Genomic DNA, 22,738 nt, shown 5'->3' on the forward strand with positions numbered 1-22,738 from the left:
ACTGCACGTCCCCACTACGATGGTCCCTATACCTATTGCAATGGTCCTGAAGTCCTTTAATGAATATTATAAAATAATTTCTTCGTTAACACTTATGGTGCTGTAACTCAGATAGGATTAGACTTATCATTGGACCCTCAGGCCTCTTACCCAGGACACTGAATGTGTGCCTTTCCTTTGTCTTCACTCTTGACTGACTGATTGAGGAGCCACTGGTGACTCAGACTTCCGAACCACTGTTCCAGACAAACATTCCTTGAAGCTGGCAAGGACAGATGTTGATTCTAAAGGTATAAGTATACTTTCTGGGGCTGGGTTAGAGTCCCCAGACTTCTTTTGAAAGGTACCTCCTGCACTGGAAGCTCTTCTTCCTGCCTCCTTTTTGGGAGTGGGAATTATTCCCCAATTCCCTGGGCTAGAAATCTCTTCTTCCTGGCTTTCTTTTCCTGAGTGGGGATGATTCCCTGACTATAAGCTGGAAGTCCTTTTCCTGGCTTGTAAGACCTCTCTATTCTGTTTCCTCTGTTCTTTCTATTGGGTCCCATGGGAACTTCTGTGTCACCTGAAACCCCTCTTCTTGAACCTCCGCTGACAATCCACTCTGCCAGCTCTGTTTACTCCTGCCGGTCCCTTTCCCTTCCCACTCCAGCTCCTCAGTCACTGGAACTTTAGGCACCCTACCCTCCACTGGGGACGCTCAAGGGATTCAGAGTTCCCTCAAAAGCAAGTACTTGATGTTGAAAAGAGAATTTGAAAAGGAACTATTTGGAAACTGGGTAAATGAAAAAAATTTAAATCCTTCTCCACAAATATTGGTAAAAAGCTTTAGCCCCTATTGAGTAGGTAAGCTCGACTTGTGCCATTTTTGTCAGAAATACAATTTGGTTAAAAATATAGAGATAAACCAGGGAATTTGTATTATTTTGTTTTACTGCTCCATGACTAAAACTTTTACATTTTAAAATTAATACATAATAATTGTAAATATTTATGGAGTGCATTAGATATTTTGATACATGCTGACAATGTGTAATGATCAAACGGAGTAATTGGGACATCTGTCACCCCATTTATTATTTCTTTGTGTTAAGAACATTCTAGATATTCTCTTCTAGCTATTTTGAAGTATGCAATAAATTATTAACACCTGTATTCACCCTTCTATGGTATTGAACACTAGAATTTATTCCTTCTATCTAACTATATTTTTGTACTCATTAACCATAGGCTTTGTACACTTCTTCCCCTTTTCCTTCCCAACTTCTGGCAATCACCATTTTATTCTCTGCCTCCAAGAGATCAACTTTGTTATAGCTCCTACATATAAGTGAGAACATGCAATATTTTTCTTTCTGTGCCTGGCTTATTTCATTTAACATAATGTCTTCTAGGCTCATCCATGTTGCTACAAATGAAAGGATTATTTTTAACAGCTGAATAATAGTACTCCATTGTGTATATATACTACATTGTCTTTATTTAGTCATCCTTTGATGAAAACATAGGTTGATGTCATTTCTTGGCTACTGTAAATAATGCTGCAATGAACATGGGAGTACAGTTATCTCTTCTATATACTGATTTCCTTTCTTTTGGCTATAGACCCAGCAGTGGGATTGTCTGGATCATATGGTAGTTTCAATTTTCATTTTATGAGGAAACTCCATACTGTTTTTTTGTAATGGCTGTACTAATTTATGTTCCTGCCAATAGTGTATAAGTGTTCCCTTTTCTCTGTAGTCTCATCAGCATCGGTCATTTATTCTATGACTAAATTTTTTAAAAATAAAATGCCATAAGATCTGGTTGCATCTGTCTGTATGTTTGTGTATAGTGTACATGTATATATCCAGGTTGGTATGATAGATATACATGATATTTTTCTACATCCAATGACATGACAAAACTAAAATGCCCAGATTGGCTTAGGAGTAAATGAGCACTCAAATTAAGTATTCATAAAACTCTCAGAAAAATAGAAACTTACCCAAATGGTTTTTTGAATTCATACAAATTGCTTAATTGCCTAAGTGAAAAAAGATTAAAGGAGTTGCAAAAGAATTGTGAAAATCTTATCTTGTTTAGGTAAAGCTGACTGAGATTGGACAGATTTGTTATAAAGTTTCATTAAAAATTAGTTTTAGTAGTACATTGATGCAAAAGTAGAATTCGGTATTGTCTGTTAAAAAGTCGAGGGCAGAAACAGAAATAATTAATGTTATTATATCTGCTGACCACTCATGCTGATGAAATTTCATGTTTCCCTTTGTCAGAGAAATTTAAAACCATCATGAGCTTTACCTGGTGAACTTTAATTATACTGACAAAAACTCCAATTTTCTTGGATTAAAATAAAATCTTGCCATTGATAACTTCAAATGATGATAACTTGGAAAAAATGTTAAATTGGGGTAATTTATGACTGAAGGGAAATTTTTTTACAGTGAATGTAATACATGCTTTATTGAAATATTTGTGAAATAAATATCAATCTCTTCATGTTAGTAAAAACATCTGTTGTATACTTATGGCTAAAATTCACTCTTCCTCAGAACTCCTCACTGCACTCCACACCTTTTTAAAATTCTGGAATGACTATTTTAAAATTTTTTAAAGTTTTTTAATGATGTATGATAGATGCACATAGTTTTGGGGTACATGTGATAATTTAATACATTCAAATAGTTTGTAAAGATTAAATCAGTGTATTTTGCATATTCATCACCTTAAATATTTGTTATTTCTTTTTGCTAGAAACATTCAAATTATTCTCTCTAGCTATTTTGAAATTTACAATAGGTTATTGTAAATATAGCCACCCTGTTGATCTACCTAACACGACATCTTATTTCTTTTATCTAACTGTATATTTGTATTAGTTATTTTTAAATGTGTTTTGTTTTAAGAATAGTTTTTAAATTGTTCCATTGCTTTAGTTTGGAAGTTTGTCCCCTCCAAAATTCATGTGAAACTTAATCCCCAATGTAACAATATTAAGAGGTGGAGCCTTTAGGAAGTGATTAGGTCATGAGGGTTCACCCTCATTGATGGGATTAGTGTCTTATAAGAAGGCTTGAGGAAGGGAGTTCAACTCTTCCATTCGTTCTGCCATGTGTGGATGCAGCTAGAGGTGCCATATTGGAAATAGAGTGCAGCTCTTATGAGATACCAAGTTTCCTAGTGCCTTGATCTTGGACTCCAACTCCAGAACTCAGAAAACATATTTCTGTTCTTCATAGATAATTCAGTTTCAGGTATTTTGTTATAGCAGGGGGAACAGACTAAGACAATTCTATAGCAGGGTAATGATAAAATACAAACATGTTACAAATTCATATAAGACTTATTTTTGAAACAAAATTGACAGACCGCTAGCAAGACTAATAAAGAAGAAAAGAGAGAAGAATCAAATTGACACAATAAAAAATGATAAAGGGGATATCACCACCAACCCCACACAGAAATACAAACTACCATCAGAGAATACTATAAACACCTCTATGCAAATAAACTGGAAAATCTAGAAGAAATGGATAATTTCCTGACACTTACATTTCCAAGACTAAACCAGGAAGAAGTTGAATCCTCAATAGACCAATAGCAGGCTCTGAAATTGAGGCAATACTAATAGCCTACCAACCAAAAAAGTTCAGGACCAGATGGATTCATACAGCTTCTAATTCCTACCAGAGGTACAAGGAGCTGGTACCATTCTTCCTAAACTATTCTGTCAATAGAAAAAGAGGGAATCCTCCCTAACCCATTTTATGAGGCCAACATCATCCTGATACCAAAGCCTGGCAGAGACGAACATAAAAGAGAATTTAGACCAATATCCTGATGAACATCAATGCAAAACTTCAATAAAATACTGGCAAACCGATTCAGCAACACACAAAAGTTTATCCACTATGATCAAGTGGGCTTCATCCCTGGGATGCAAGGTTCAACATTCTCGCAAATCAATAAACATAATCCAGCATATAAACAGAACCAAAGACAAGAACCACATGATTATCTCAATGGATGCAGAAAAGGCTTTTGACAAAATTCACAGCCCTCATACTAAAAACGCCAATAAATTCGGGTATTGACGAACGCACTTCAAAATAATAAGAGCTATTTATGACAAAACCCACAGCCAATATCATACTGAATGGGTAAAAAACTGGAAAAATTCTCTTTGAAAACTGGCAAGACAGGGATGCCACCACTCCTATTCAACATAGTACGCGTTCTGGCCAGGGCAATCAGGCAAGAGAAAGAAATCATGGGTATTCAGTTAGGAAAAGAAGAAGTCAAATTGTCCCTGTTTGCAGATGACATGATTATATATTTAGAAAATCCCATCGTCTTCAGCCTCAAAATCTCCTTAAGTTGATAAGCAACTTCAGCAAAGTCTCAGGATACAAAATAATGTGCAAAATCACACTTATACACCAGTAACAGACAGACAGAGAGCCAAATCATGAATGAACTTCCATTCACAATTGCTTCAAAGAGAATAAAATACCTAGGAATCCAACTTACAAGGGATGTAAAGGACCCTTCAAGGAGCAGAAGAACTACAAACCACTGCTCAGTGAAAATAAAAAGAGGACACAAACAAATGGGAAGAACATACCATGCTCATGGATAGGAAGAATCAACATCGTGAAAATGGCCATACTGCCCAAGGTTATTTATGTAGATTCAATGCCATCCACATCAAGCTACCAATGACTTTCACAGAATTGGAAAACTGCTTTAAAGTTCCATGGAACCAAAAGAGCCCGCGATCTCCCAAGCATTAACCTAAGTCAAAAGAACAAAGCTGGAGGCATCACGCTACCTGACTTCAAACTATACAACAAGGCTACAGTAACTAAAACAGCATGGTACTGGTACCTCAAACAGAGATATAGACTAATAGAACAGAACAGAGTCCTCAGGAAATAATACCACACATCTACAGCCATCTGATCTTTGACAAAACCCGAGAAATGGCAAAAGATTCCCTGTCATTAAAATGAAAGGAAATTGGCTAGCCTAAGTAGAAAGCTGAACTGATCCTTTCCCTTACTCCTTATACTTAAAATTAATTCAAGATGGATTAGAGACTTAAATGTTAGACCTATGCTCATAAAATCCTAGAGGAAACCTAGGCAGAACCATTCAGGACATAGGCATGGGCAAAGACTTCATGTCTAAAAACACCAAAAGCAACAGCAGCAAAAGCCAAAATGACACAAATGGGATCTAATTAAATCCAAGAGCTTCGGCACAGCAAAAGAAACTAACATCAGAGTGGAACAGCAACCCAAGCAGAATGGGAGAAAAATTTTGCAATCTACTCATCTGACAAAGGGCTAATATCCAGAACCTGGAAGAACTCCAACAAATTTACAAGAAAAACAAACAACTCAACAAAAAGTGGGCAAAGGATATGAACAGACATTTCTCAAAAGAAGACATTCTATACAGCCAATAGGACACATGAAAAATGCTCATCATCACTGCGGCCATCAGGGGAGGAAATGCAAATCAAAACCATGAATGATACTTGGTTCACACCAGTTAGAATGGCAATTACTAAAAGTCAGGAAACAACAGGTGCTGGAGAGGGATGTGGAGAAATAGAACCCTTTTATTAATTGTTGGTGGGATTGTAAACTAGTTCAACCATTATGGAAATGTAGTATACATTCTCTCAAGGATTCTAGAAACTAGATGTACCATATGACCCAGCCATCCTATTACTGGCAGGCCCGTAAAGCGATTATAAATCATGCTGCTTACAGCACGTGAGGTTTGCCAAGTGCACTATTCACACCAGCAAAGACTTGAATCAACCTAAATGTCCACCAGTGACAGACTGATTAAGAAAATGTGGCACATATACACCATGGAATACTATGCAGCCATGAAAAGGATGAGTTTCAGGTCCTTGTAGGGGACATGGATGCAGCTGGAAACCATCATTCTTAGCAAAACTATCACAAGAACAGAAACCAAACACCGTGACAGTTCTCACTCATAGGTGGAACTGAAACAATGAGATCACTTGGACTTGGGAAGGGGAACATCACACACTGGGCCTATCATGGGAGGGGAGAGAAGAGGGAGGGGGGAGGGATTGCATTGGGAGTTATACCTGATGTAAATGAAGAGTTGATGGGTGCTGACAAGTTGATGGGTGCAGCACACCAACATGGCACAAGTATACATATGTAACAAACCTGCACGTTATGCACATGTACCCTAGAACTCAAAGTATAATAAAAAAAAGACTTATTTTTGAGAAAAAAGTATTTATTCATATTGTAAAAAGTGAAAGCTAAACGTATTGTTTGTTTGCAACCTCCTCGGGCAAAGTATCTATAAAATCTGTTCATATCTCTGTTTTTTTCCCACATGATAACATTTTAGAACTTGAACCATTGATTTTTATTCATTTCTCAGTCTTCCTTTGTATGCAAAATGAGAACTTCAGATACATTGCTTATTCAAACATATTGTAGAAGAACCAGTTGAGTTTCATTCAAAATATGAAAATTTTAAACATCGCAACCAGAGAACACTGCCCAACATGAAAGTTTTGCCCCTCTTTTTTGTGATTTTCTGTATCAAGTTCATGCTGAACATGGGATTTAGCTTAGCTGGGCATTGAGTTTTGGTGGTTTTATCACAAAATCAGGATTCTTTTTCCTTTCATCAGCCTTTTGTTAAACATCAACTTCAATAAATCACAGGCATTTTGTATTGCTACTAATCATAACCATCGTTACTGTAGATAAAACCAGAGAGAGAGAACATTTGAATTCAAGGATAAAGAGGCATCTAATTGCCATAAGGATCCAAATAATAAAAAGTTAAGGAAAAAATATACCCCCTTAATTTATTTTTAAACTAGTATTCTTCTCTGTCCTATGTACTGGTCTGGCAGAAAGCTGTGGTATGAATGACATGCAAATCAACAAGAAAAACTACCAAGCCAACCTCTTAAAATGAGGCTAGTCCTGACAGGTGAAGGATCAGCTCTGGGTGCTGCAAAGCTTCTACAGAATCCTGTGATTTGGTTTTCTACATTGTTTCAACAATGATTGCTTCATCCAAGTTGGGGGCAGGGGCAGTACCAAGGATGGCCCTTTACTTTCTGACACATGCACTCTGCGTTGAAGAACTATCCCTGAAGAATACACTTATAGCTCAACTATCCAAATCAATAATTTTTTCTAGAAAACGTGATGCTGAGAAAAGGCTAAGCAGGAAATCCTATCTCTACCTCTGTATGTTCATAATACTATAGATAAGCCTCTTCAGGGGGAGTTTAACCTAAAATAAGATTGTGCCTTTCCCTACATATGACCTATTATGCTTTGTTTGGTAATTTAGAGCAAACCGCATACTTATTCAAACGATCATGACGAGACAATCCTGCCTTATTTCATAAAGCCTTTTCAGACCCTCAGTAAGACAAATAAATTATGAAACTTTGAGGAGTCAGTGAAGCTTTTTCCTCTTGCAGAGTGGCGGGAGTAAAGTTTATGAAGAAGGTGGACAGAAAAGTCAAGAAAAAAAGTACAATATAGCAAATCTTTACTACAACTTTAGAAAGAGAAAAAATGTATCAGAGCAAGATACATTGGAGGCATTTCCTCTTTTATTGCCCTTCATAAAATTACTTGATTTTTATTGGGGGAGGGAGGAAATGGCCAGATGCTTTCTAAAAATATAAACTGTCATGTTTTATAGGGCCATAAAAAATGAAATGCCCCTTCATGGTAAGTCCTGTTCTGTTAAATTTGAGAAGTCACAGATCTTGTGATTTTCCAAAATTGTGGAGAAGGAGCATTTTGTGCTAAATGCTTCTGTTATTATGTGGACTTAGGAAACACTGACTAATCTTGAGGTATTTCTGTTGCTGTCTTCCTGGGAGACAAGCCAGGGAATTGAACTCTCCTTGCCTCAGGCTACCTATTGGCTCTGTGTGAAGATGACATCACCTACCTCTCAGTATGTTTTGAAGTTTATTGTTTAGTAAGCACTAGGATTCCTTATAAAAAAACAGGCTGTTTATATAGTATTAGCATCTTAAGATAGTCTAGTACTCTTAAGTCATTTAAATCTTTGAAACACTATTCATTTTTTTTTTTTTTCAGTAGAGTCTCACTCTACTGCAGGCTGGAGGACAGTGGTGCAATCTCAGTTCACTGCAACCTCCACCTCCCGGGTTCAAGTGATTCTTGTGCCTCAGTCTCCTGAATAGCTGGGATTACAGGTACACACCACCATGCCTGGCTAATTTTTATATTTTTAATAGAGAGGGGATTTCACTATGTTGGCCAGGCTGGTCTTGAATTCCTGACCTCAAGTGATCCACCCACCTTGGCCTCCCAAAGTGCTGGAATTACAGGTGTGAGCCACGCCCCCAGCCTCATTCTTAAAGTTTTCAAGTACTAGTCTTTAAAAAATATTTTTCATCAGAATGTTATTTTATTTAGAAATTACCAGGAAAAAAAGTGTTTGAAAGGTGTGCTACATGATACCAATTGACCAGGGAGTTCACATTTCAGCTGATAGTTTTAATATTGTGTAGAAAGAGCCAAAGCCATTTTTTAAAAAGTTTTACTTAAATATGCCTTATTGTAATGAGGGCTTCAGTTTAACAAAGGTCAGTCTTGGGCCAGTCAAAAGAGGACAAATAATTGGAAGAACTGGATAGACAAACAAGGCGGATTAGACACAGAGCCCAGAGTGGTTGTAGACATTCAATCAATATGTTGTCAAGTCATATTACCATTGGCTATGCTTGTGCTTAAAACTGATTTTCAATATACTACAAAGGAAAGAATTAGTTAAAAATAGTATTAAAATACCTTTGGATCCTAAACTTCTTAACTTACATGTGAAATTAATTGCATTTTCAGGAATTTTTTCAAAAGTTTTTAAATGTTACAGTTAAAATGTTGCCCCACTTGGCATGAAATTATTTTGATGTGTATAGAAGCTATCACAGAAAATAAAATGGAAAAATATATAGTAGGTAAGAGTAAATCTTTGTGGTAAAGAGTAATTCAGAACAATTTTTTCTAAGAAAAAAATGAAAAGGCTCCTAAACTTGATTTTTCAAGTTACATTTATTACTACTGTAATTTCAATTTTCAGTATGGATCTTTCAAATACAGTCTTTTGTGATAAACAGAAGTGGAAATGTCAATCTATTTAACAGGAGAACACAATTTTTTAAAATAGAAAAGTGTGGACCATGTAGATGTTAGTACTTTGAATAGAAATCAAATGTGAAAATCTGCTTTCTCTTAAAAAAATATTTCTGCAATTTATCTCTAATTGTAATAACTGCTCCTCTTTGATATAACTTTTTATCCAAAATTTCAAGTCACTAATGCATGTATATACTTAAGCCCTAATAGTTTGGCTCTTTCCAATGTATATAATAGTGCCAAAATAGAAAAGAGACATATTCAGAGATAAATGAACAAGAATCCATGCATTTAAGAAACTCAAAATACAAAACAAATTTTAAATCATCTTAATGTATACTTCAAACACATGCATTGGTATGACATTTAAACTTAAGAAGGAGAAAAAATACCTAATTAGTGTCTCTATGACTGGCATACTCGCCTTTTAGGGAAGGCTTTTTAATCCACAGTATAACTCAAACTCTTTCTACCTGTCTGATTGCTACTAACAAACAAATGTTTTATAACAAATGTGGTATGTATTTTCAAAGCAACAGCTCTTCTCTACACATGCTATTATTTAGAAGATAGGACTAACTCACTTTACTTTTGTGAGAACAATAGTCATCTACATCTTCTCACCCATAGGAATCAAACTTCACTGTGGCAGGTGTCCTGTCTCAACCATGAGCTTCAATGTGAGCAATCTAATTTTATTCATTTTCAAGTATACTGGAGAAGAATATCCACAGTACACTTTAGGATGATTTAACAATGGCACTTTGACTTTTCAGGTTCGTATCTGTAAAGTATGACTTTTCAAACCACTGATTTCTGCTACAAATATAGAATGTTTTTCTCCTTGTGAGTGAGAAATGTGCAACTTTCCCACCGTGTACTTTTTCTTAATGTCTAAAATAAATTCAGATAGCTTAATACAGATAATATTGATCTAGTACATGCAATGAGAGAGAAGTCTGTTTTATACTAATATGTAAGTTTAAAACATCTCTATTTTGAGTCTGTTGAAAATTTTAGTGAATAATATCTATGTCAACTGATGTAAATAACTCCTAGCACTTATAAAAGAAAGCAATGAAGTAGAACACAACCCTGGCAAGCAAAGTATTTTCTGCTGAGTCTCTCCTATCTTAAAACATTCAAATCTAAAATGATTAAACCACTATAGTAAATTTTGAACCAAGTAAGGCTTTTATGTGGGGGATTTCTGAGAATTTGCTAAGTAATCTGTACATCAGGCATTATTTTTTAGGATTCTATAAAAACTCTTGGGAGTCAGTAATTACACCTTACACCTTGATAATTTAACATAATTTAACAATATAACCTTGAAAAGTATTTATCATTTCTTTTCTCCATCACTGAACAATTTTATGTCTGGTTCTATCATCACTAATAGAACTTACTGTAATTTCTTCACTTTTTTTTTTAACCTTCAAGATAAGGCCTCGGTCACTTGCACCCTGGCATTATTTTTAATTTTTATTCTGTGAAATATTATAAGAGACCATCATAGTGATACATTCAAGAGCTAAAAAGTAACACAAAGCAAAATTATCACCTTTAAAAAGCTAAGGAAATTTTGAATCCTCAAGATGATTTTTTACTTAAAAATATTCTGGATATTTGCTTAAGATGTCAAATACTTTGGGTTTTTTTTTTTTTAATTTATTTAACACTTCGTGGGCATGGCAATAAGGAGCAGGTGTTTGATCTGATTATTTGATGGGCATGCTAACAAGGCAAGTGTCATGGGATTGATGAAGCAGCTGCTTAACTTCCTCTGAACATCCTAATGACAACTTTCTAAAGAAGCACCACTTGTTACATCAGCTTCTGTGGCATGTTTTCTATAACTGAATAAATGATCATGACCTACAATTGCATAATAACATACATATTTATGTACCACTTCCTTAAATCCATTAATCGTTTTAAATCTTCACATCTACCCTCACTCCATGTAACACGTAACACAAAGCCTGCCGCCTAACAAATCCTTTTAGGACATTTAATGATACATGTAGTGAAACTAATTACCTAATCCACTTCTAAACATAATCTGATATTTATATAATGAGCAATAAAAATAAACAATGCATCAGAGGGCATTCTACAAATGAGAGAATCTCAGAATATCAGAGTTGTTAAAGATCTAAAAGATTAGATAATCCAATCTTCTCATTTGACAAATGGGGACACCTGAACCCAGAGTCTATTCCTCACACAGGCATATAGCTAAATCTTTCTATTCTCCACACATCACAACATTCCTCAAAAGCCCTTCTAAAATGTATAATAATCTTATTGTTATGTGTTTGTTTCTTTCTGAGAACTCCCACATTTTAATTCTTTTTTTAAAATTGAAAATTTATTAGATTTTTTAAAGAATGTTGCAGAAAGGCCAGGTGTGGTGGCTCACGCCTTTAAACCCAGAACTTTGGGAGGCTGAAGCGGGCAGATCACGAGGCCAGGAATTTGAGACCAGTCTGACTAACATGGTGAAACTTCATCTCTGCTAAAAATACAAAAATTAGCCGGGTGTCGTGGTGCGTGCCTGTAATCCCAGCTACTCAGGAGGCTGAGGCAGGAGAATTGCTTGAACCCAGGAGGCACAGGTTGCAGTGAGCCAAGATCGTACCATTGCACTCCAGCCTGGGCAGGACAGAGCAAGGCTCCGTCTAAAAAAAAAAAAAAAAAAGTTGCAGAGAAATACTTAACACCAAGGAAAATATTTTTATAAAACAATTGCTCACTGGTGCCAGTCACGGTGGCTCACGCCTGTAATCCCAGCACTTTGGGAGGCTGAGGCAGGTGGATCACAAGGTCAGGAGGTCAAGACCAGCCTGGCCAAGATGGTGAAACTCCATCTCTATTAAAAATACAAAAATTATTGGGGCATGGTGGTGGGTGCCTGTAGTCCCAGCTACTCGGGAGGCTGAGGCAGGAGAATGGCATGAACCCGGGAGGCAGAGCTTGCAGTGAGCTGAGATCGCGCAACTGCACTCCAGCCTGGGTGACAGAGCAACACTGTCTTAAAAAAATTAAAAAATTAGAAAATAAAATAATAAATAAATAATTGCTCACTGGCATGCCCCTATGAGAAATTTCTGCAATGTTATATTCCTTGCTGTTATAGGTAGTGATAATTAGCACACCTTATTCCATTAATTTCTTCCTGGACTAAGGTGCAATGAAGAAATAGTTAGTTTTACTTTAATTGAGTAGAGTTTAGTTGCACAGAATACCTACAAATGGAATCAAAATTATGAATTGCATATAAGTGCTGGTACATCAATGCAGATAGTGAAATTTTCTTCAAAGGAATTCTCTATGCATCAGCTGTCAAGGAAGTATTCACACTTACTTGTGTGTGTGTGTGTATATGTGTGTGTATACACACACATAGAAACACAAACTTAGATAAATGACTTATGAGAGCAAGCCAAGACCAAAAGTGAAATTAAATCTATTAGAAAAGTTAAAAACCCTACAAAGGAGCATTTTTTAAAAAACCACAGTTGGCACATGATCCATTCGTCTAACTTTCAGGTTTGGTGTCTCCATCCCCTTGGATGTGGGTTGTAGTTGTAATCAGCTACTGGAAGACAGTAATCAGACCTGGTTTCCATGGACATGATTGTGGAATCATTTCTTGAAGCCTGCCTATAATATGCATATGGCAACTGTGAACCATATTGGGAGTTGGTGGACATATTATTATTGGCTGTGACATTATACTCTTGCCTTCCACATGAGCCCATATAGGCCTTCTGGCTTTGAGGAATATAGGACAATCTTTCATTCCAATCCTCTGGAGGCCCTGGAAGCACCTTCCTCCGAGCTGCTGAGATCACATTTGCCACAATGGATTCCTGGATGTTTCTGGGTCTGAAAGCATCATCCACTAGACCGAGAGGAGATTTTGCTGCTGCTTCCCAAGGAGTTGGTCTCTTGTTTGCTTTCTCTAGTCCATCAGTTGGTTTGCTAGAGTAACTATAAGTAGGCTGGTATACCCAAGGAGATGCAGAAATGGTGGGTGCGACTGATCTTCCGGGAAGAGAAAGGGAGCGCCCACTCTCCTAAAAACAATGAAAATATTAATATATCTAATTCATTTTGGTTTGTGCTGATTGTTACTCCAAAGTATTCCTAGCATCATTACCAAGCACTGCAAAATAATAATAATAATAATAATAATAATAATTAACCCCCTAGAATGCTTAGTCTTAAAGCCAGGACAGGCTGCCTGTCCTGCCTGTCCCCACCTTTGCAAAAGTGGGCCAAGGGCAAATAGTGGGCTGCCACTTGACCCCACCTTTTGCACTTGGCCCTCCTAGTTGCTCCCCATCTGTGAACCCATAGCCCCAATTGCTGTCATCTTTCTTAGGCATAGTCACTAGGGGCAGGGCAGGGGCTTTGTCATCACGAGGAAACACCTTTCCTTCTCTCTGCCCTGTACATAGGCATATGTGCACTCGCATCCCAACCTCATTCCTATCCTGCTTTCCTGGTACAAAATAAACAAAACTTATTGATAACCTCAGAAACAAGCTGTAAATTACCAAGTTTTTTACTCTTCCCAAGTGACTTTTAATCCGTTATCTAATTTTGGTCTAGTGAATGAATATAGCAAAAACAAACAAGAGCTCTGTAGATGTAGTTAACATTACTGGTATTAAATGGCTGGCCCTTTTCCTCTCAAAATCTATTTATATGGTGAAGATCACATGGATTTTTATTTCCTAAGTGGAGTGTATTGCCTTTGTCTCTGAGGGAATTACTCCTGCCTCTTGTTTAATTTGCATTTTGCTTCCGTTCATGTGTATTACATTCCTAGTTCTTGGAGAGTTTGTATCCCTGCAACATTCCTCTGTGTATACTAAATATTCTGCTTGACTAACAACACAGAGATATTATTGATTATTATTATTATTATTTAGAGTGGGGATTTCACTCTGTTGCCCAGGCTGGAGTGTAGGGCATGATCATGGCTCACTGCAGTCTGAAACTCCTGGGCTCAAGAAATCCTCCTGCCTCAGCCTCCCAAGTAATTGGGACTACAGGTGCACACCACTATGCCTGGCTAAATTTTTAAAAATCTTTTTTAGAGACAGGATCTCCCTGTTGCCCAGTCTGGTGGTATTAGACTCCTGGCCTCAAACCATCCTCCTACCTCAGCCTCCCAAGTTGTTGGGCTTACAGACATGAGCCCCGGTGCCCGGCTACAGCAATATAATTTAATGAAAGCTCTTGTGTTCTCATTCTCTCCTTTTATGCCTCTGCATTTCTAGGAATGCTGATGGCTGGCTATCTACATTACATCTTCACACATTCCAATATGCGTGAGACTACCTGAGATAAGCTCTTGGCAAAACCGCAGAAAGGGTACACCTAGGGGACAGGAGTATCAACTTTGAAAGGATCAAAACATCCTGTTTCCTAACAAAACATTACTATGCTTAAAAATTGCTCTCATTTTATAAGCAGTTTCAACAGCTTTTCTGTTAATCAAGTTCTTAACTTTAAAGTGAATATCAATACCTGGATTTAGGCAAAATATCTCAGATTCAAATGTTTCGTTTTTGTTTTTTTTATTAGGCACACAAAGAAGGCAGATGGTTCATTCTTGGTTTCTATCTGAAGAATAAGGGGGTCAATATAATGAATCTTGATTCTCTCTTTTTAATCACTTAAATTTTACTTACAACGGTTGAATCTTAGCAAAAACTTGCCTTCACTAATCCTGTCTTAATTCAGAACCACTCATAATTCTCTTTACTATACATTTGGGTGAGGTGTGGGGAATCCTGACTTTTAGTCACCTTCAAGGTCTTAGTTTCTATTTCACATTATGTATGTGTTCATTTCATAAACTCATTTAATATAAATTAACATATTGCACACCTAATATTTCCAGGTACTCTTTTGTAAGCTGAAGACTTAAAGATGATAAAGTCCTTGCTCTCAATAAGCACACAATCTAGTACTAGTTTTAGCCCCACAGTAGCTGAATTAAATCAATTATAGAAGACCAGTTTGGGCCAGTGCAGTGGCTCATGCCTGTAATCCCAACACTTGGGGAGGCTAAGGTAGATGGATCACTTGAGATCAGGAGTTTAAGACCAGCCTAGCCAACATGGTGAAACCCCATCTCTACTAAAAATACAAAAGAATTCTCCAAGGTGTGATGACATAGGTCTGTAATCCCAGCTACTGGGGAGACTGAGGCACAAGAATCACTTGAACCCAGGAGGCAGAAGTTGCAGTGAGCCGAGATCAAGTCACTGCACTCCAGCCTGGGTGACAGAGCAAGATTCTGTCTCAAAATAAATAAAAAATAAATAAATAAATAAATAAACAAACAAACAAATAAATAAAAGATTAGAGAAGATAGAGAAGAGACTCTTTAACTATCTTGACAGGAAAAAATAGGAAGTTTTCTAAACTGTGAGAAGTGGTAAGTCTCACTGTGATGAAGGGAAATGTAGCTCTTTCCTGTGGTGTGTGTCTATATCTCACTTTTGTCCTTTCTGTGGAAGAGTTAGAACAACACTGGTCTACAGCGTCCCTGGGAGAGTTTTCAGAGTCCCATGATTTTGCTTTGTGTGGTCTTTGATTACGGTAGAGGCAGGCAGCAGAGAAATTCTAGGAAGACAGAGGTGGGTCCCTGGTGAAACCCCACCTTCAAGCCAAAATAGTCTGAAACTCACAGCCCAAAGTGAGAACTTCTATTCCTGTTTGCCCATTCTCTCCTGATTGGTTCTTTGTGAATAGTGTCTTTTTTTTTTTTTTTTTTGAGACGGAGTCTTGCTCTGTCCCCCAGGTTGGAGTGCAGTGGCGTGATCTCGGCTCACTGCAAGCTCCACCTCCTGGGCTCATGCCATTCTCCTGCCTCAGCCTCCCAAGTAGCTGGGACTACAGGTGCCCGCCACCACGCCTGGCTATTTTTTTTTATTTTTAGTAGAGACAGGGTTTCACCATTGAGCCAGGATGGTCTCGATCTCCTGACCTTGTTGATCCACCCACCTCACCCTCCCAGTGTGCTGGGATTACAGGCATGAGCCACCATGCCCAGCTGAATAGTGGCTTTTTACCAGTCGAATGTTTTCCAAAACTACCTATGGCCCACTCCACCCACATCCTGTGCCTATAAAGGCCCCAGACTCAGTCACTAGAAGGGAGAGATGGCTGAACTTTGAGGGAGATGGCCAGACTACAGAAGAGATGACCTGACTTCAGGGGAAGACAACCTGCCCATCCCCTTCCCTCTCCAGCTCCTCTCTCCACTGAGAGCCATTTTCATAACTTAATAAAATTCTCTGCCCTTCAATTGTCTGTGTGACCTCATTCTTCTTGGATGCTGGCCAAGAGCTTGGAACTCACCGAGTGCAGATACCCAGAAAGGCCATCACACCAGCCCTTTGCCCTCATTGATGAAGGGCAGCCATCCCACACAATGAGGCAAGAGCCCAGCTGAGCTGCTAACCACTGTCTGTGGACAGCAGAACTAAGAGAGCACTGTAACGCTCCCTCTGGGGCTTTGAGGTTGCAGGCACCCCAACCTGGGCACCGCCATGGGCCCCAAATGAAGTTTGCTCCTGTCAGTGCCCAGAGTGGCCAGCCAGATCCCACACTCGCTCACTCATGTGCTCCCTCCCTCAAGGGGTTGAGCGCAGTGGGCTGAGTAAACAGGGCACCCCTGTTGCAAGTCTGGCAAAGAGGTTAAAAAAAATCCTGCATCAATTAGATGTACACCTTGAGGGACTGCTTTAGTCAGTTATTTAGGTATTTTAAAAGATAGAAGGCTGAGAGGATGGCAATAGATAAAGGGAGCTAAGACTTTACAGAAATCTCAGTGAGGCCCCTGAACATATATACAGGTGTTTAATTCACTGACTAATAACTGGAAAAAGAAATAATTATCAATATACTTGGGAGTATTAAGTACTATGTGAAAGCATACATGGCAGTGATAAGACATCCAAAACATTGTATGAAAGAGAGGAATTATTTTTTGGTGTTTCTCTCATGCACTGAGTTTGAAAATATCCAGGAGAATTGAAATTTGACAGAATTTAGAAAGTTCAAAATATCGTTCAGTGATATCCTATTAACAAAGAGATGAATGTGCAGGGAGAAAACTAAAATATTGAAATATGGGATGGAAAGAGTAAGCCAAGGCTTTCTGAAAGGAAATTAAAACCTAGGATTGAAGCTGAAAGCAAAAATCTCACGCCAAACATGCATATGACAAATGTAAGAGCAGGGTCGGTTGTGAGGAAAGAGGAGTGATCAGCTCAATAAGCAAAATGACCATTGCTCTTCTGCATTTCCCCATACTGACGAACATGCCTCCACATTCTTTCATGTGCTAGTAATAGAGAATAAAATGATAGACCATTTTAGGTTAGAGATCCAACTGGGATATAAATAAATCATTCCATAGGTACAATGTAGTTTCTGTTTGTGCCCAAAATATTGCAAGCCTCTAGCATCCACCTACACCCATACTTCTAATTTTAATGTATTTCCCCAAAGCAATTTTCACAGTGTTTTTTTGGTGCTGTTTGCCTCTGTCCATCACAGGTTCCAAGGCTCAGGCTGTTCTCTGCTTGGCTTGCTGAATGAAGCCATGTGATACACCCTGAGCCAGAAATGACCAAAGGAACCTAAAAGTAGCAGAGGTGTTTCTTTTGTTTTGGAATTTGAATGTCTGAAGCTGGAATCCTAGCATAGCATGGATTAGGTCCTGGGTTGTCCTTTCAAGCATGGGTTGTACCATTATCAAGGGAATTTAATTTTTTTTTTTTTTTGTATGAGAGCACTTAACTGTAACCAAGATGTTAAATTAGCTTTACCCATGATGTGTCATCAAATGCTTCTTTCTTTTTGTCTCCCACTACCTTTTAAACTTTATTAATAAAAAAAGTTTTCTGCTGCCACTGGAAGAAAACTTAGCAGATCCTGGGGCATTTTGCTTACTTTTGGGAATAGTTCAATGGTTGCCTTAAGTTACTCAAACCAGTTTTATTTTGAAATAGAAGATTCCATCTCCTGAAATAACAAACTCCAATTTCAACTTTATTAAAGTTAAATCTCCTCCCCTTCCCCAGCTGGGGCCCACTTCAGAAAGCCTGCTTTCCTTCAGGGGAGGAGTTTGATTGACTTCTTCACTCTACTTCCGCTTCTTCTCTCAGGTTGCTAACTCTGCCTTCTGGTCCCCTGAGATTGGAGGAAAAAAAGAGTAGAAAGAAAAGAGCAGAAGGAAATTTTTACTTGATTTGGCAACATGATATTCTGGCCTCTTACTCTTATGGGAGATTGAAAGATTCCCATCACTGGGGACATCTTACCTCCAGTCCTTGATTCATGCTAATTCTTCTCTCTTCTAGGGGGTGACTTTGCACTCATCCTGTGTGCTCCCTTAGGCAGCTGTCTACCTACAGTGCGTAGCTACTCACATCATTTGCCTGTGGGGATGTAGAAGAAAATTTCCTGCTTCTTTGCCAGAACAGTTTCTCGGCCTGTCCCTTGCCCTCCAAATTTCCTGAGTGGCACTCAGACCCCACTCTGACCTCCTACCCATCCTCATGCAAGTATCTCCCATGAAGTTCTCTAGGAAGACACTTTGAAACTCTTCTCGCACACAGCTTGAGGTAAAAAGGTGAAACCCCCTCCACGCCACCTACTCCAAACACACACATCTTCAGCACTCTGGAATTCCTTCTCACAGAATCCTCTCTCCTTGCCATAATCAAACCCCTTTTAATCACTCGGACCTGGCTGAAGGGTTCAAGAATTGTGGAAGTCATTTGCTACTATTTTCTTCGTAAAGTCTGTATTTGAATCTGGAATGTCACTTCGGTGGGCAGCATCTCTTCTATCTGGGGGCCTTGGGTAAAACTTCAATATCCTGTCATCTCATTTTCAATACAGTACAAAGCTCCCTCTCTCTTATTTTTCTTTTTAAAGTAAAATGTAAGCTAAAATTGGAAATATTTTTTCTACAAATCAGTTCCAAGAAATTTCTCTAATAACTTCAAATAAAGTTGAAACCTTATACCTCACTGAGGCCTTTCTCTAGAGAAGAGGGGTACTTGTTTCCAGAGCATCTTGGTCAATCCTTAGGCTCTAGATTTCGGGAACTTCTTTATTACATTGAATAAAACATTGCTTCCCATGGCTTTACCCCAGTGATTCTGCTAACATGGATTACATCTGCTTCTACTTCTATGCAGCCATTCCTTCATACATTCCCAGTTTCTTCCACCTTTCCTGAGTATCTTCACTATCCTGTTGCTATCTGTTATTTTTCAAACTAAGGAGAAATAATATCTATGTCATTCATTCCCTCAAGTTCTCCACATCCTTCTTCCTCCAGTTTGTTGGGCAAGGCTAATGCAGGTATAATACTTTGATCTTCTTATGTAGATGTGTGTACATAAACACAAGGCCATGTGCTGAGTGAAGACATCATTCAAAATGACTGAGGGACCGTGTCATCTGGCAGATGGTATAGTTAATACTGCATGTGGAACATTCAATCTGTGTGCATTTAGAGCATTCTGTTATTTAATTGTTAAACCCATGAGAGCACACACCAATCTTTAGCTGGCCCAATATAATGCATGCAAGGCTCCCACTGAACTCATGAGTCACCGGGTGTTATAAGTCCCACAAAAGGGCTTAACGCTAAGGAGGCATTTTTCTACCTCTGTCTTTAAAAATAGCCAACATTAATAGACTGCTTACTGTGTGCCAGGCAGTGGGGGCTAATTGCTTTATGTGGAGTGTTTCATGTAATTGTCACAACCCCATGAAGTAGAGACACTATTATTATCCCTATTTTTCCAGAGGACAGTGAGACTTGAAGAAGGTAGTAATTTCCCCAAGGGCAAAAGCTAGTAAGAGTTGGAGTGGAAAATTGAACCCAGGCAGGCAGTCTCATACCAGAGTTCCTAAATCTAATTGGACTATACTTGCAACGATATTGTTTTGAGAGAATATCTTTTTTTTTTTTTTTTTTTTTTGAGACAGAGTCTTGCTCTTGTTGCCCAGGCTGGAGTTCAGCGGGGCAATCTTGGCTCACTGCAATCTCTGCCTCCCGGGTTCAAGCGATTCTCCTGCCTCAGCCTCCTGAGTAGCTGGGATTACAGGTGCCCGCCACTACGCCCGGCTAATTTTTGTACTTTTAGTAGAGATGGGATTTTGCCATGTTAGCCAGGCTGGCCTCAAACTCCTGACCTCAGGTGATCTGCCCGCCTCGACCTCCCAAAGTGCTGGGATTACAGGTATGAGTCACTGTGCCCAGTCTGAGAATATCTTTTTTTTAAAAAAAGATTCAAAACCATGCAAACTAAATGGAGTGAGATCTTAGAAATTTTGGAAAAGGTTATTTAAATTTTGATTAAATTTGGATTAATGACTACTGGCGTCTTGGCATTTGTCACAAGAACAGGTAGGTAACCAGGCCGTAGGGAATACAGAGCATCGCATTTAAATGCACTTCTGCTGCATGAAGGTGAGAGAGCTGGGGCTCTGCATGCAGGAGAAAAGCTCAGAAGATCTGAGGGCCTTTCTCAGCTTAACATAAACCATCTTCTCATGTCAATCAAATGTTGATTTATCCACACAGCTTGTTAATAAAATAGCTTAGTTAGAGTCCTTGTAAAACTGTATAGTAACCAATTTAACTGGCAGGGAACACTTGACATGTAAAAAGAAAGTGTGATCTGAGGTTTACTTAGCACAAAGAAGTGAATTTTAAAGCAATGTAAACAGTCCTAGAAGCCAAAGAAGATAAATGTGATATATGTTTCAAAGTTTAAACTATTTTATACCATAAACCTTGAAAGTGATAAAATTCTCTTGGCTGAAACCCTGCTTACACATGCACTGTAGAGAAAGGGGCTTCAACTGATATGATTTCAATTCCTTTGACTCTCTTCTCTCTTAAACACATGATCAGTAAATATTCATCACAAACATATACTTTATCATACACAGATTCTGGGAGGTCCAAGAAAAGCAAAGAGGAATAAAAGGTATTTCTTTTGCCTTTTTTATCATTGATTAGAATTTCTGAAAAGCAGAGGTCCTAGATGGAATACACAAGTAGAAGAAACCATGCAGGAAGCACGAGGTATTCTCCATTTTTCCATTTGCTCAAGTTGAAATTTTGGGAATCAATGTTGACTGCCCTCCATCTCACACTCCAGACCTGATCTGTCAGCACTGACTTCAAAATACATCCACTATTCGACCAAGTCTTATCAACTTTCACTGGTGGCATCCTGGACTAAGCCACCAAAAAGTCTCACCTGGATTATTGCTACTGTCTCTTAATTGATTTTCCTAGTTGCATTCTCACTTCCTTTAATTTATTCTTAATATGCTAGCCAAAACAATCCAGCTAAAACTCAAGTCAGATTATGTGATTCAGTCCACTGATTAAAAACCTCCTATGGCTTTTCATTTCAAAAAACGAAACACCAAAGTCCTTTCATTGACCTACAAGACCCCACAAAATCTGCCAACTGGCTCCTTGCATTATCTGACTTCATCTTCTTCATGTTCTCTTCCTTTCCCTTTGCTCCAGCCACACTGGCCTTGAACCTTGAACACACCAGGTACACTCATGCCTCAGGATTTTTGTACTTGCCAATCCTCTGGATTTTTGTACTTGCTCTCCCCAGGTACCAGCATGACTCCTATCTTGTTTTCTTCAGGCCTTGCTCAAATATTACATGATCACTCAGCTTGGCAATTCCCTCCCTCTCTCAAAATTCCTTACCTTTCTCCCCTGCTTTAATCCTTCTCTTAGACTTACACTCATCTAACGTAAAAAATATTCTACTTAATCATTTTATTTTTCTCTCTCCACCAGAAATTAAGGTCCATCTAAGGGTAAAGGTTTTTGTTTCCTTAAGGCTTCCCTAGAACAGTACTTGGCACCAGAATAGTAGGTGCTTCGTAAGTATTTGTTGAATGAGTGAATGATAATTTCTACATCAGGCTGTCATAAACTGAAAATTTGGTTATCTTCACCAGAATTTTAGGTCAGTTCACAAGATGCAGCCCCTCTCACATATCAGTTACACGTGACAAGGGACACAAACAGAACTATCCCCACCACCTTAAATATATGCAAACCAATATGCACCCCAAGTCACGTTCACCAAGACAGACAGGATTCGCCAATATTTATGAACAAATCAATTTTTCTAAACAAGTGGAAGATTTTTAACGTTTAAATAAATGATTTGCATTCAGTCAGTGGAAGTTTAAGAGTTTCAAACGGCTTTGATTTCACAATTGAGAAAAGTCTTAGAAAATTATGCATGAACCCTAAAGAGAACCTGGAATACATTTGCTAGATTAAATAAATAAGATCTAAGAAGAAAAAGATAAAGGAGATTGGAATTAGGGTTGAAGAAGAGTAAGCTGAAAGTCGATTTACGGTTTATCATAAGACTGCAAGGAGATGTTAGGAAATGGCAGCCTCTACTAACTAATCTCTTAGAGTCACT

The 22,738-nt window shown here is 38.2% G+C and overlaps 1 protein-coding gene across 3 annotated transcripts in view; it reads right to left on the reverse strand.

Annotated features, from left to right (window-relative positions):
* Positions 1-12,215: 12,215 nt before the first annotated feature.
* Positions 12,216-22,738, reverse strand: part of SYNPO2 (synaptopodin 2) — a 171,722-nt gene continuing 161,199 nt past the window's right edge. For 2 of the 3 annotated variants that reach the window (XM_009207480.4, XM_003899125.4), the window contains one exon: positions 12,216-13,288. In XM_009207480.4, the coding sequence (XP_009205744.1) occupies positions 13,174-13,288 (115 nt within the window). In that variant the 3' untranslated portion in view covers positions 12,216-13,173. Of the gene's footprint in view, positions 13,289-18,221; positions 18,432-18,562; positions 18,680-22,738 lie in introns of those variants that run through there. The other variant, XR_001902781.2, reaches the window with a different exon arrangement.

The sequence above is a fragment of the Papio anubis genome, chromosome 3 (assembly GCF_008728515.1).
Source record: "Papio anubis isolate 15944 chromosome 3, Panubis1.0, whole genome shotgun sequence".
Taxonomy (NCBI): domain Eukaryota; kingdom Metazoa; phylum Chordata; class Mammalia; order Primates; family Cercopithecidae; genus Papio; species Papio anubis.